The 14896-nt window shown below is 41.4% G+C and overlaps 1 protein-coding gene across 9 annotated transcripts in view; it reads left to right on the top strand.

Annotated features, from left to right (window-relative positions):
- Positions 1-3828: 3828 nt before the first annotated feature.
- Positions 3829-14896, top strand: part of LMO7 (LIM domain 7) — a 190489-nt gene continuing 179421 nt past the window's right edge. For 2 of the 9 annotated variants that reach the window (XM_081046317.1, XM_081046314.1), the window contains exons 1-2: positions 3881-4007; positions 4363-4705. In XM_081046317.1, the coding sequence (XP_080902443.1) occupies positions 4646-4705 (60 nt within the window). In that variant the 5' untranslated portion in view covers positions 3881-4007; positions 4363-4645. Of the gene's footprint in view, positions 4008-4337; positions 4706-6150; positions 6274-14896 lie in introns of those variants that run through there. The other 7 variants (XM_081046318.1, XM_081046316.1, XM_081046315.1 and 4 more) reach the window with 6 other exon arrangements.

The following is a 14896-nucleotide window of genomic DNA, read 5'->3' as shown; positions in this document are numbered from 1 at the left end:
CCACAGATGCTTGTTTTGTGCATGTGTCTTTGCTCATAGCTTTAGGATAAATTCCCAGAAGTGGAATTGGTGCCATAGAGTGTGGGCATTTAGAAAACTTTTAATATTTATTGCCAGATTACCTTTAAAAAAGGTTGTATCACTTTTCTCCACCATCTCATTTTATCACTAATGGATAAGAACATGCAGTTGTACTGCTCTTAAATCTTCAAAGATACCTCAAATTCCTTTGAAAAACAAATAATGTTCTTGATGTTTTCTCATTGTGATTTTTTCTTTAAATTCCCAAGGCAGGTTACCTTTCTCTATAGAGCTGTATACATCTTTCCAGAAGGATAAGACACTCTAATGACTGATGTTAGGATACAAAGAATTGGATTGGGATCTTCTGAGTTGCAAATTTGCACTGCTAGAGAGACAGAAATGACTGTTGCCTGAGCTGAGTTGCAACAGAACTTGCAAGATCTTACAGCACTTTCTGTGTATTTGAGCAAACAAAAGAAATTCCCATGTATTAGGAAAAATCCATGTTTGACAACTACTGTTAGACAGAGAGAGACTATTGGGAAATAACCATCATTTATGGAGCGTCTGCTCCATGCCAGCAATGCCCCGGGCTTGTACATACACCATTATATGTAATTCCCATAAAACCTCTGAAGTAGTTATTATTACCACTTTTTTTTTTTCAGACAAGAAAGCTAAAGCTCAGAGAGTTTGGTAACTTGGTAACCTCAGTCATTCGATTCCAAAGCCTGTGCACTTCTTACCATCCTGGGCTGCTGTCCTCAAAGCTGTAAGTCAAGTTACAGAGCAGTAGCATTAAACAGTATAATATACCTACATAGTAACTGTAGTAACAACAACTCTCATGAAGATTGAGGAATGTCTGTTTTTCCACTGGACTGGAAATGGCATGGGGTTTAGTATCTACATTTTTTTTTTCATTTTTCTATCCCTCGAGACACCTAGCCCTTTGTGTGTGTGTGTGTGTGTGTGTGTGTGTGTGTGTGTGTGTGTGTGTATATATATATATATATATATATATATATATATATATATATATATATATATATATATGGTACTCCCTAAATATCTCACAGAACAGATCATGAATTGCGAGAAAGAGAACAATATCTTGCCACTTTCTTTTATGCTATCATCCTCAGTTTGGGTTTGGTCTGATCATAGCATAGCCAGGAGGCAAAGAGATGTTCTCCTCAATAGCTTGACTTCAGCAAAAACAATTCTCAGCTCTTCTAAACAGACGCATGTGTTACCCACAGTGCCAATGAAAACAAAGTTGAATGAATAAATCTAACAAATAAAAACTACCCTCTAGTGTCCAATAGACATTTGAAAATATGCTCAACACCTCCAATCATCAGAGAAATGCAATTAAAACCACTATGAGATATCACTGCACACCTGTCAGAATGGCCATCATCAGTAAATCAACAAACAAGTGTTGGTGAGGATATAGAGAAAAGGGACCCCTCGTGCCTGTTGGTGGGATTGCAAATTGGTGCAGCCACTATGAAAAACAGTATGAAGGGTCCTCAAAAAATTAAAAATAAAACTAACCTGTGATCCAGCAATTCCACTTCTGGGTATTTATCTGAAGAAATCCAAAACACTAATTTGAAAAGATATATTATGCACTCCTATGGTTCATTGCAACATTATTTACAACAGCCAAGATATGGAAGCAACCTAAGTGCCCATGGATAGACAATTCGATAAAGAAGATGTGGTACATATATACAGTGGAATATTTCTCAGCCCTAAAAAAAAATGAAATCTTTGTGACAACACAAATGGACCTAGAGCATATTATGCTAAGTAAAATAAGTTAGACAGAGAAAGACAAATACCATATGACCTCACTTATATATGGAATCTAAAAAACAAAATAAACGTACAAAGCAGAAACAAACTCATAGGTACCATGTTTCCCCGAAAATAAGACCTAGCCGGACATCAGCTCTAATATGTCTTTGGAGCAAAAATTAATATAAGACCCGGTATTATATTATATTATATTATATTATATTATATTAATGTTATTATATTATATATTAACCTGGTCTTATAGTAAAATAAGACCGGGTCTTATATTAACTTTTGCTCCAAAAGACTCATTAGAGCTGATTGTCCGGTTGGTCTTATTTTCGGGGAAACATGGTAGAGAATAAACTGATTGTTGCTAGGTGGGAGGGTGTTGGGGGACTGGGTGGAAAAGGTGAAGGGATTAAGAAGTACAAATTGGCCATTACAGAATAGTCATAGGGATGTAAAGTACAGCATAGGGAATATAATTAGTAATATTGTCATAAATATGTATGGTGTCAGGCGGGTACTAGACTTATCCGGGGGATTACTTCATAAGTTCTATAAATGTCTACCCACTATGCTGAATACCTGAAACTAATATAATATTTAATGTCAATTATAATTGAAATATATATATATATATTTATATATATATCAATGTCAATTGTATATATATCAATGTCAATTGTAATTGAAATATATATATTTATTGAAATATATATATTTATTGAAATATATATTTATTGAAATATATATATATTTAAATATATATATTTATTGAAATATATATATATATATTTATTTATTTATTTATTTATTTATTTAAAAAAGAGGCCACTGGGGGAAAAAACAACAACATACCAACCATCCTCTAGAAGTCACACCAGTGGGGAAAAAAGTGAGTAAAGTCTTTATGCAGAAGAGTAAATGGGTTCCAATCCAAACTTTGGATCTAACATCTAGGTAACAGGAAATACAGAGGAAAGAGAATTATGTTGAAGATACCACAAAGAGCCATAAGAAGTCCAGAAGGCTGCCCTGGCTTCTTTAACAAGACAGTGTCATTCTTAAAATAGGGGAGTGGGGAGAATGAGGAGGTTATTCTAGGTTAAAAAAGATGTAACCAAATGCAATGTGTGGTCATTGTTTGGACTCTGGTCTGAGTAAATCAGTTGTAAAAGACATTTTGGCATCAGCTGGGGAAATTTGAGTCTGGATTGGGTATAACTTGATATTAGGTAATTATTGTTAGCTTTAGTTACTTGTGAAAATGGTAATACGGGTATGTAGAAAGTGTCCTTTTAAACATGAGATGTATATTGTGATGTTTAGGAGTCAAATATCACAATATCTATTTATCTTTAAAACTTCAACACAAAAGGTGATGAAATAAGGTAAAATGAAAATAATTGTTAAATATTTGACCTAGTTTTCATCGTAAAGAGAAAACAAACAACCAGAAAAGAAAAGGGGGCGCGGAGGACAAGGCTTGCTTCCTAAAAGGGGGAAGAATCCATTCTTCCAATCAACGTGTGGTCTGGATAGGCCTTCAGGAGCGCCTGAGCAGGTCCCTAGGGAGCCAAGACAGATGAGCAGGGTCCTTTCGGATCTGATTTGTGTGTGAAAAGAACCCAGATGAGCCAACCCAAGAGCCTACGACCCTCCAGCCCTGAGCAACTACCCAGGGACGCTGCGGATACTGTCACCTCACTGTCCCCGGAGTGTACCCAAACCACGACGCTCAGGGTGAGGGCGGTCAAATGGCCTGCTCTCGGCCTAGTGGGTGAAGGGCAGGAGAAAGCAGGGTTGGCTCCCTCCCGCTCGAACCCTGTACGAGGAGACGAGGCTGGAGTGGCAGGTACCCGTCACTTCGCCCACCAGGAAGCAGGGCGGAGCGGGCCTGGCCCAAGCGGGGCGCAGTGGGCGGCACGTGCCCGAGACACTCCCCTCACCTGCCGCCAGGAGGGCCCGGGCGGCCGCCGTGGGGGCGGAGAGCTGCGGGAGGGGGCGGCCGCGCACCTGGCGGCGGAGCCCGCACGTCGCCTCCGCGGGCGCTGAGTGAGCGGGCGCCGCGCGCGGCGGGTCCGGCCGCAGGTGAGGGCGGCGGGCCGGGCCGGTCCCCGCGGGGGAAGTTTCTTGGCCGAGAAAGGTGCAATTGTGTGCAGCTATTCCTGGTATGTCAGGCGGGCCCGGAGGCCTGGAGCCGCGGGGAGCCGCTTCCAGGGGTCCCGAGAGAGGGAGACGGCGGCCGGGGAGCGGAGGCGGGGAGGCTGCGGGCTCGGGGGCGCATCCCCTCGGGGCGGGGCTGCGGTCCAGGCGGGCGGCGCGGGAGCGGGAGCGGGGCCCGGGGCCGGCCTCTGGCGGCCGGTGGCATCTCCCGGCCCAGACAGTCGCACCACAAAGGCGGCTGCGGCCGGGGAGCCCCGGGGAGCTGCCGGGGGGCGGACGGAAGCGGCGACTCCGCGGCCCCGGGTGGGCTGGGGCGGGGCCACGTCGGGGAGGGCGGCGACAGCACTGCGACTTTTGAAGTCCAAACAGTTGTTGGTGCTGCGCGCCGCCTCCGGTCGCCCTGCCAGGCTGCCCGTGTCCCCGCGGACCTTGGGTCGTTCACAGGAGTTTAGAGAAAGCCACATCTTCAAGTCGTTGCGGGTTCGAAACCTTCCCGAGCTGCAGATCGCAACAAAAGGAAGGAGAAGCCGGGCGTCTCGCAGGCAGATCGGAGGCGAGGGCGGCGGCCGAGACGCGCGCGAGCCCCCCGCCCCTCCGCGCGCCCACGGACTCCTCTGTCCCTCTTGCCCCAGTCCTGGAAGCGATGCAGGAGGCCGAAGGCGACTGCGCCGTAGCCTTCGCCGAGGCCCAGAGATGGGTGGAGGTGAGTGCTTCTGCTCCGCTCCCTTCCGCACGGGCTTGCAGGCGTCGGGAGATGAGGGCGCCCCGGCCCCTCTGCGCCTCAGTCTCTTCCTGGGACAGTCACGGGCGCGTGGCGGCCGGCTGGCCTACGTGTACAGTTTTGGGGGACTTTGCAAGTTCTGATTCTCCTGTCTCTTAACATCCAGCTAAGCTTAGCGCTGTCCTACCCCCGACGGTTTCCGCAGGCTTCCCCAGAGCTCCTCGGCCAGGACACAGTCGGGCGCTGGCCACCGGGGTTCGGGGTGCGCGCATCCCTGGGGACCAGCCCGCGACGGCACCGGGACGCCCGGGATGTCTGTCTGCGGGGCAGAGACGGCCCAGGGTCCTCGGGTGCGTTTCTTTGGGGCGACTAGAGTGGATGCCGGACACATACCTGCACGGGCAGTGTACGAAGTGTGTGTTGTGTGGGTGGGTGGGTGGGTGGAGGAGTTTAGGCACCTCTGACGCTCCTGGAGAGATGCTTTCTTCCAGGCAGCTTCCGGAGCCTGGGGGTGGGAGTCAGGGCTTGTACTTCTTTAAAGTCGGCATTAATGAGATGAGATACCCTGGGGTCATTCACCGAAGGGTTCTTACTTTCCCAGCTGTGCCTCAGAAACAAGATCATCCATTCCCTTTTTTTTCTCATTGAAAAGGAGATGGTCCCTGGGAGGCTTCTTCCTCAACATCTTAGGGTTAACATCTGTAGAATATTAACACCTAGACTTCTGTCCGTTATTCTACTGCACGAAAAAGATGACTTTTTTAATGATGCTGAAGACGTCTTCCCAGCAGATGTGAATCAGGAACAGCTGCTTGTTAGAAAATTGTTGCGGACGCCAGCCTTGTAGTCATTTAGGAGTTATTGATGCCACGTGCTGGTTTATTCATATGTAATTTATTTCATATTCAATTAATTCATATTTAAATATAGCTTAACATATTTAAAAATTCAAATTAGGTTTAGAGATTATTTCATAGGAAAAAGAGCATATTTTAAGAATTCCAAAGCTAGCTGCTTAAAAATAATTCATTTGTACTTAAATAAGTGTATATAAGTGGAAAAAGTAAAGAGAATAAACGTTCAATGTTACATTTCTTACGCTACATAAAGTAATGTGAAATCTGAGTAGCGTTACCCACCAGACTGTAGAAGAGGTCTAAAACATTAGCTTCTACTGTTTTCTGGGCCCAAACTTTGAGCTAGTCTGAAGGTGACTTAGAAAGGTGTGAGAGGAGTGCATGGGAAGGTTGGGAGAAGAATAAGCCCTGTATTTTGAATTGAAATGAGAGTAGAAAAATTCCAGCAATGTAGTTAAGAGAAATAACTTTCCTCATTCATAAACTTAGAAAAGTCAAAGCTTCCAAAGGTAATTTTCCATTAGCAGTGTTTGTTCTGCCTACTTTTAGAAAAGAAATTGAACTTGTCCTTTTTGTGTTTGAGTATTGGGGATGAAGGGAGAGAGAAGGGAAGAAATATGGAGACATTTTGGGGTTTTCCATAGCTCCTGTGTAGGGTTTATATTGATGCTTTGTTTTTGCTTCAGGAAATCTGTGAGTATGGATGATTTCACACCCTTTTCTTTTTTAGTATGCACATTTTTAAAGTCTAAAAAACGCTTGTTTATCATAGCTTGCTCATAATTGTTTGGATTTCTGTGAGAAAGTTGTGTCTAATAAACTCAGGGAAGTATGTTGTGATGAAAGATATTCATAATGCATAATAAATATGTTCCTCTTCCCACTTCCATTCCACCCCATTCAGAGTGTTTTTCAGCAACGATCTGGCAACTCTGTAAAGTGTTTTGTTCATCATTAGCAGAGAGCCAAATCTTTCTAAAGGTTTTGGCATATCATTTTAATATAATTAATGAAACTAAAATTAAGTGATTTTTTTTCTCTATGCCACAGGGAGCAAGGCAGTCCGTTCATTGAAGATATGTGAATAATGGACATATTTACATACACTTTGGTATACTCTGGACATTTGAAGTGACAGCAGTGTGTTCACTCTTAGGTTTATTTAATTATTTTTATTTAGTATCCCAATTTACTTGTCTCCTTCGCTTTGCCTTTACAACCAAAGCACATATTTTAAAATATTGTTCTTGCCAAAAAAAGCAGGATGAATGACTCCCCTCATTGCCACAGCCTCTTTAACTTTGAGAACCCTTAATTTGAAGAAAAACTATTGTTTCCAAAGTGTATTTTATAAAATATTTTGGAAAGCAAGGAAGATTATAGTGTAAGTCATTCTCCTGCTTGCTAATATTCTGGCTCATTTTTGTCTTTCTGTTATACTTTCTTCTACATATATTGAAGTGTAAGTGGGTTGTTTGTATATGTGTGTATATATGTACCTATACATATGTTTTATATTATATGTATGGTACCTATGCTATAATCTACCTTTATTCTCACCTTCACCTTTGAATAGCCCAAGGTCAAGAATCTCCAGTTATCTTGTAAAACTTTGAACGATGACCAGAGTCCCTGTCAGTATGTCCTTGCCGTTTCCATTCTCCACTTGTGATTTTTAAATAGCTAATGTATTATTGCTACAACCAAAGTTAAAGTTTTATTTATTTTATATTTTGGGGGGAAGGGAGGAGAAAGAGTGAGGTAGGTAAGGGCTAGTGGTTGTTATTCTGCCACTTACTATCTTTTTATAACTATTTCTGTACTTGATACTTTAGTGTATATATATATATATATATATATATATATATATATATATATATATATATATAATACTTCTGGTTAGTTTAATTTTTCAGTTAAAAACAAATGTAGGAATGGCACCCTTTAAGGTAACTCAACATAATGATATTGGATATTATCTGGTTGGAAATGCTGTTTGGAATATTAATAATGTAGTCGAGCTGGTTTATGATTAAACACTGGTTTAAAACCAAATAGTATAATGGTTTGAGGCAAACGCAGAGGGGAAGCTTGATTCTAGCAAGGTCACGGAGTGGGTGAAGTGGTAGAAAATGCAGGCTGGACCCTCTAATTTTGGTGTTTTTCTGCAGCACCTTTTAATTTTGTAGACCTAATCGTTTCCTCTGCCTCTCGTTTTTGGGACATCAAAATGCCTTGTAGTAACCAGACAAAATGCCAATGAGACTGAAAACTGGGCCTACGGCTCATTGCATTGGTTGGTCACCAGTTTCCAGTCTGTGAGTTAATGTTACTCTCTGGGTTGATGTTTAAATATAGCAGTCATTTTTATGGCTGGAGCAGAAGGGGCCACCATAATTCATCATCTTCTTGCTCACCTGCTCTTCCTCTTATCTCTGAGTTCAATTCTCGCAGTATCACTGTCACTTTGCAGAAGGACCAAAGGGATGCCAACAGAGCTCATTGCCAAGCCTGGCACCAGAATGTGAATCCTTCCTTAGTTTCTTCCAATTGATCTGTTTCTCCACCTGCCCCCCTTACCACCTTTGCTTACCTTTGGCACTAAAATATTAAAGAATTGTACTCTGTGGGTCCCCCATTAATACAGGCAAAATCCTTCCAAGTGGTTTTCCTCTTTCTCTGTAAACTGCATCCCTTGTACTGGTGGTTTCCACTCTGTGGTCTGGTCGGGAAGGGTTTGCCTGGTGTATGTGAATCCTCATTGCACACCAGTGTGGTCTGTAGACAAAACGAAGCTCTCATGGATTTGTGCCATTGCTTTCCAGATATATGAGAGCGGCATAAACACTCATTTGAAAATGTTACTGAATTCATAGAAGCTTTTTTGATCATTGCATATAATTATAATTCACAGATATTAATCCTGAAATTCCTGTGTTGGTAAAAATTTCTCAAAATGTTTCCATGTTAAAAAGCAGTGCTTATACTAGCTACTGCAGCCAAAATTAGTTTTTCAAAATACAAACCTGATTTTGTTATCCTCGTTTCCTGGGGAGTCAAGAGAAGATTTTTAAAATCCACAATCCTTACATAATGCTGTGCTGTGAAGTATCCCAGTCACAACTCTTTACAGTCTGTTCTCTGCCTATATAGCTATCTTCATTTTGGGGTCATTTTCTGCGAAACTATTTTTGTAGTTGCCAGATAGCATAGAGATAAAGAGCATAATTTTGTACATTACATACCAAGTACTAATTTATCTTCTTACTGGGAGTTTGTACCTTTTGACCACCTTTAGCCAATTTATGGTGACTGCAGTTAACCATTGCTGTATGGTGTATTTGAAAGGTGCTAAGAGAGTAGATCCTCTCATCAAAAGGAAAAAAGGGGAAAAAGGTGTTTTTTGTTTGTTTGTTTGTTTTTTTGTAACTGTATGAGGACATGGATGTTAGCTAAGCTTCTTGTGGTAATATTTTATTTGTATGTCAAATAAATATTTGTATGTCAAGACATGCAGTACCCCTTAAATGCATACAGAGCTGTATGTCAACTATAACTCAATACAAATGAACAAAAAGGGGAGGGAGGGGAAGAGCACAGTTTGGAATCAAATCATTGTTTAAGTCCTGGCTCTGCTACTTAACTTCCTGTGGGCCTCAGTTTCCTTCTCTGGACCTCCCCTGCAGGTTGTGCCGGTTAAATGAGTTGCTGCCTGTAAAGGAGTCAGTGCTCCCTAGTCATTGCCTGTTTCCCCACACACAGGATACTGTTTTCTCAGCTCCAGATTGTGGTGCATGGACTACTCCTTATTTCTTACAGACCTAATCCCCATTACTCCTCTTTTTCATTCCTCCATCTTTGGGCTAGAATCAACCTTTATTCGATGCCTTTTCTGAACCACTAAACCTCCACCCGCATCATTCCTTCCTCTCCTCACTGCTTGTGTTGATCTTTCTTTCTGCACTGTTGATGTAATTCCATCCATTTTTCCATATTCGACGGTGAACAGTATCTTATCTTTTGCTCGAGGATTTGGCATGGTGCCTGATAAATATGAAAGTGTAATCTTAAGGTTGTAGCTTTCACAAAATTCAAAAATAGGGTTTAAGGACCAGCGCCATCAGATAATTGCTATAATGGAAGTCTGTACAATGTGTAGTGATGGCATTTAGGAGCAGCCTGAGTCTGCCTGGAGAGTCAGGCAGGCTCACAGAGGAGGCAGCATTTGAGTTGAGGCTGGAGTGGGGCTAACACATTTGCCCACTGGGCTGGGACATCATGGTTTCATAACTAGTGAGATCTCGTAGTTGCATTTATCACAAATTCAAGAAATTGCTGAGAGTTGTTTTATTTTTACTTTGGTAATGTCCCCATGCAGTGAAATGCACAGATTTTAAGTGTGCAGCTGCGGGAGTTTTGTCAAATGTATATACCCGTATAACCAGCATCCAAATCAAGACGTAGAACATTTTTTTATCACTCAGGAAAGTTCCTTTCCAGAAGGACACATCAACCGGCACCTTTCCTATAGGCAACTGCTGTTCTGATTTCTAGCATCGTAGATTTCTCAGGGTAGTTTTGCACAACCGTTAAATGTCTCGATATCAATTTGTTCCTGTTTTTCTTTATGCCACATATTCTCATTTCTTGAACCCATCTTTATTTGGCAAATAAGAAAGCATTCTAGGACAGGACAGATGGTAGGAGATGAGGGAGTTCACCAAATCCTCTTGGAAGGAACTGATTCACACAAATAGGAACTAGGGTCGGGATGCCGTAAGAATAGCCTGACTCCCGGAAGTGTAAACCGATAAGTCAAGGTATTTCCTGAGGAACTAGGAGGATTCCAGCACAGTGTCAGTCATTCTGGAACCTTCCAAAGTACTGGTGTACTGAAAGCTAAAAATGGACTTCTTTTAAAGTATAGGATATTACAAAGAACTTGTACCTTGAATAAAACAGAATGGTCTTGAACCAGTTAGAAAAATGAACTAAGTGGGCCAAAGAGCAGGAATGATTTTCTGGTCCTTGATATACATCACCAAGTTACCATCTGAAAGCTTTGTTGCAAAACCATGAACAGGATGAGGGACCTACCTTCCCCATATTCTGACCAGAATTGAAAAATTGTCATTTGCATTTTCCCTCTAAATAAATAGATGATAGATGCATGATCTTCTATTTTTTTCTCACATCACTAATGACGTGAAGCATTTATCTAAGAGATGACTCATTGGGTTTCTTCCAGCGAGAAAGGATGACGATGAAACAAGAAAGGTGCTGTCCCCTCTGAATAAGGTCACAAAGGGGTCAGAGGGTTCCTCTTGGTGAGGCAAGTCTCCAAGATCATGGGCAGAGGAGGGCCATTGAGGAAGTGCCTCCTGAGTTGTTTTCCTTTTGTGTTGTTCGGAGATAGACTTTGGGAATTCTCAACATAATTGTGAGTTGAAGAATTGCACAATTGGACGTTTCAAGGAAGTGAAGCACCATGATGTTTCTTCTGCCATTTGTATAGCCCAGAAATTCTTACAGCTTCCCCTAGGCTGAGAGGAATAATGCTGAGTGTGTGGCAGGGAGTGTGTGCCAATTTATTCAATCCGTTTGGTTCCTGGTCTTCCACACAGTGCTCTAGTGCCATCTTTCTCTGGATGCCAAGAGTGCTTTGGCTAGTAAGTGACTGCTACTGAGACTAACTGGTTCCTTTTACCTCCCGCTTCTTTTTTAAACTGCTTCTCGACATACCATCATTTGAGTTACAGAAAAGCACTAATTTTGTGCATGTTAGTTAAGAAAAACAAAGCAACACCAGCAAATTTGCCTAACTCGTTCAGTTCGGAGGACATAGACTTTGTAGGGTGAACTCTTTCATCTGTTATCATCTGCAGACTGAGTTGTCTGTTGTTCTTCGGTCCTACAGTCCCTGACAGAAAGTTCTCAAATACTTGTTGAAGGAATGAATGTTTTGTGTCCAGTCAACATGGTTGGCATATTTAATTGATGTTTGCAGGTCGCCTGAAGCCTGTTAACTGTCACAAATGTATTTGTGCCTGAGGAAATGATAAATTATGCGTGCCTGTGCTTACTCTTTAGTTCTTGAAGGTAATTATTGGGTGTGTTTCTCTAAAAACACTTTTGATGTACCCCAAGCTCTTAATAAGGATAATAGCTGTCATATATGCACAACTCTGAGAACAGAGACTTCATGCACTCAGTCTGCCACTTTGCTCTAAGGAGATGGGCGTTAGCAAGTTCTACAGATGGATCCCAACACAGCCCCATCAACAGCCTTTCCCGATCGTGAACTCCTCCCTGATGGGGTGCTTGAAGACTGGTTCTAATTCCCGGGTACAGGATGCTTGAGTGAATTTAGATGATGACGAACAGGATGAGACATTATGTCTGTCTTTAAGTACAGTGGGGATTTTCATCAGAAGAGAGGTTAGAAAAATTTTGTGTGGGTTTAAAGGCAGAACTGGTAATAATTGGTGACAGTGAGACTTTCGCTCAAGTCTTCTGAGGACCCTTCTATAAACAAGAGCTGTCCTACACCAGAGTAGGCTGATGTGAATAGTGAGATACCCACTAGTGAAGGTTTTACAAGAGAAGGTGCATAACTGACATTGAAAGCAACTGGTATTTTTTCCCACCATGTGTGGGACGTGTGGCAAGGGCATTATACCTGCATACCTTTATAATGAAGGACTATTGTTATGCCAGGGTGTTTTTTGTTTTTTCTTTTATTTCTTTTTTTTTTTTCCCAGATGCGGAAAAAGGGGTGGGAGGTAAAATAATTTGCTCAAGGAAACACTAGAACTAGTAAGTGGTAGTTGGGGATTTGAACCCACTCAATTTGACTCCAGCCTTACCTCTTAATCACTATACTGCCTGACTGAGTGACACTGGTCAGTAAATTGTGGTAAAGTGTTTATAAATCAGGAAGAGAATGGGCTCTCAGTCTCTATTCCTTCTCAAGCTGTAAGATGCACTCTTTCCGTTTATAACTAGTCCTGCGTGTACCATTACAGCTTCTATCTTGTGATGTGAGTGCCTAGAAGCAGATGATGATCAATTATTATATAAGCTACAGAATTGCTATAAGCACCTTTAGCAATGGCAGACCTTAGATTCATAGGTTATGGTGTATCTGAGCGAATGGATTAGTGCTCAATAGACCATTTGAAGTGTTACAAAAGGGAAGCATTTTTATATGGTGACATTGAGTTATATTTTAAGCTAGAGTAGGAGATAAATGATAGCTAACTAGTCTATTCTATAAATCAATTTACAAAAGTATCAGTATCTTCTCTTATATGACCTAGTAGTCCATGACTTACCCAAAATTCTAGACTGTTATTGTACAAGTGTTTTTGAAATACATGTCACATTTTTGGTGATACTTTGTACTTGGTGTTTTAGATATGTAAGTACTGAAGCAAAGACCATAATTAAAGATTTTGCCTTCTTGACTACATTGAAATTTGACCTAGTTGTCATGAGGTACCTGAATTATTTTGTAACACCACCATTTCACAGTACTCGAAGGGCAGGTATTGCTGACCTCATTATAAACTTTGATTCTGGAATTCTTTCTTATTAGGGTTTAAAGTCATTCTACCTGAGAAGAGAGAAAATAAGCGAACATTTTACTTTTACTTCTTGAGTGGTGTGCAATCAATTTGCAATGTACACTATTGTCCAAAGAAAATATTGTCCATCTACCAACAGCATCAGGCACAATTGGTCACACCTTCCTTCTTGAACCATTTCCTTCCATTACTCTGGATTTTTCTTCTATTTTATTCAGTGTTTCTGATTTTACTTTGCTGAATCCTCCCAATTATTTCGATCATAAATATTACAGTGTTCTTAGGCTCATCTTTCCATTTCTTTTCTTTGTCTACAACTTCTTCTTAGTAGATATTATCAAATTCATAGCTTTATATACCTTGTATGTGCTGATGACCTCCACATTTATATTCCTGGTCCTGACAATATTTCTAACCTGTACATCTATCTGTATACCTATACCTGTATTTATACCTCTACTATGTCTGTCTACACTCAAGATTTCCAACCACTGGTCAAATAGGCACATCACAGTTCAAAATAATTATTAGTTCCTCCCCCGCCATGCCATCTACCTACTCATTCCCCTAATGTTTCCCACTTAGTAAATGGCACCACTGTTCATCCGCTTTCTCAGGTCCCCAACTTTGAAATCATTATTTTTATCACACCCCATATCCGCCAAGAAATCCAGTGGGCTATATCTTCAACTATATCCAGAATCTGACCAGTTCTCACCATATCCGCTATCACCTACCTGTTTCCAAAGAAACAACCAGATTCCTGTTTAAAAATGTGATCCAGAGGTTATATATCCAACTTGCCTTCTCTTCCCCCCATAATGGCTGCTCATGATAGTTAGAATAAACTGAATTTTTAAACCATGGTCCATAGGGTGCCACATGACCTTTTCCCTGTTTGCCTATCTCATCGCTGCTCCTATTCTTTGCCTTGCTTAGCATGCTCCGGTCAGACTGGCTTCCTCCTGTTCCTTGAATGCACATAGAAGGTTTTTGTTTTAGAGCCTGTGTGTTGCTGTTCCTTCTGCATGAATCTGTGTCCCTCACTTATTCATGTCTCAGCTTAACTGATACCTCCTCATCCCCCACTCGCTACAAAATAACTGTCCTTGTCACTCCATACTCTTCTATTTCATAGCACTTGTCATCCTTTGCTTTTGTATGATGTATATTTTTTTTGTTTGGCTGTTACCCCCACTAGAAGATAAGTGCCTAGGTGCTAGGGCTTCATTTGTTTCCCAGCCTGGACTAGTGCCAGCTACTTAGTAGGCCCTTAGTATATGTCCGTTGGATAAATAAATGGATAAATGAACAAATGTCTTTTAAGTCTTGATACTTGAAATCTTTTTACCCCTGTGATATGACTGACTTTCTGGCTATGCTTCATTCAACAAGACAAGTGGTTTTATTACATTAGGCTTCTTTTTTTTTCTTTTTCCAGTGCAGTTCTAGATTGAGCAAATTTAAAGCATGTTTCTTAAAAACGCATGTTTAAAGCATGAGAAATGGACTTTGTTCATCCAATTGTAAAGATGCCCAGAGGTAAACAAATATCATGAGAAAATGAAACGTCCCCGAAAATTGGAAAAGGAGTCTCCTTAGCTGAATGTCCTGCACTGGGACAAGACATTGCAATTAAACTTTGGGAGATTAATCATAAAAAGAGCTCACAGCTCACTGATTACTGAGCTCCAGCTTGAGTATGGGCTGTACCCAGGGGCTAATTGGAG

Source organism: Rhinolophus hipposideros (assembly GCF_964194185.1).
Source record: "Rhinolophus hipposideros genome assembly, chromosome: 4".
NCBI classification, from domain to species: domain Eukaryota; kingdom Metazoa; phylum Chordata; class Mammalia; order Chiroptera; family Rhinolophidae; genus Rhinolophus; species Rhinolophus hipposideros.
Note: the sequence above shows the minus strand (reverse complement) of the source record. Positions and strands in the feature narration are given on the sequence as shown.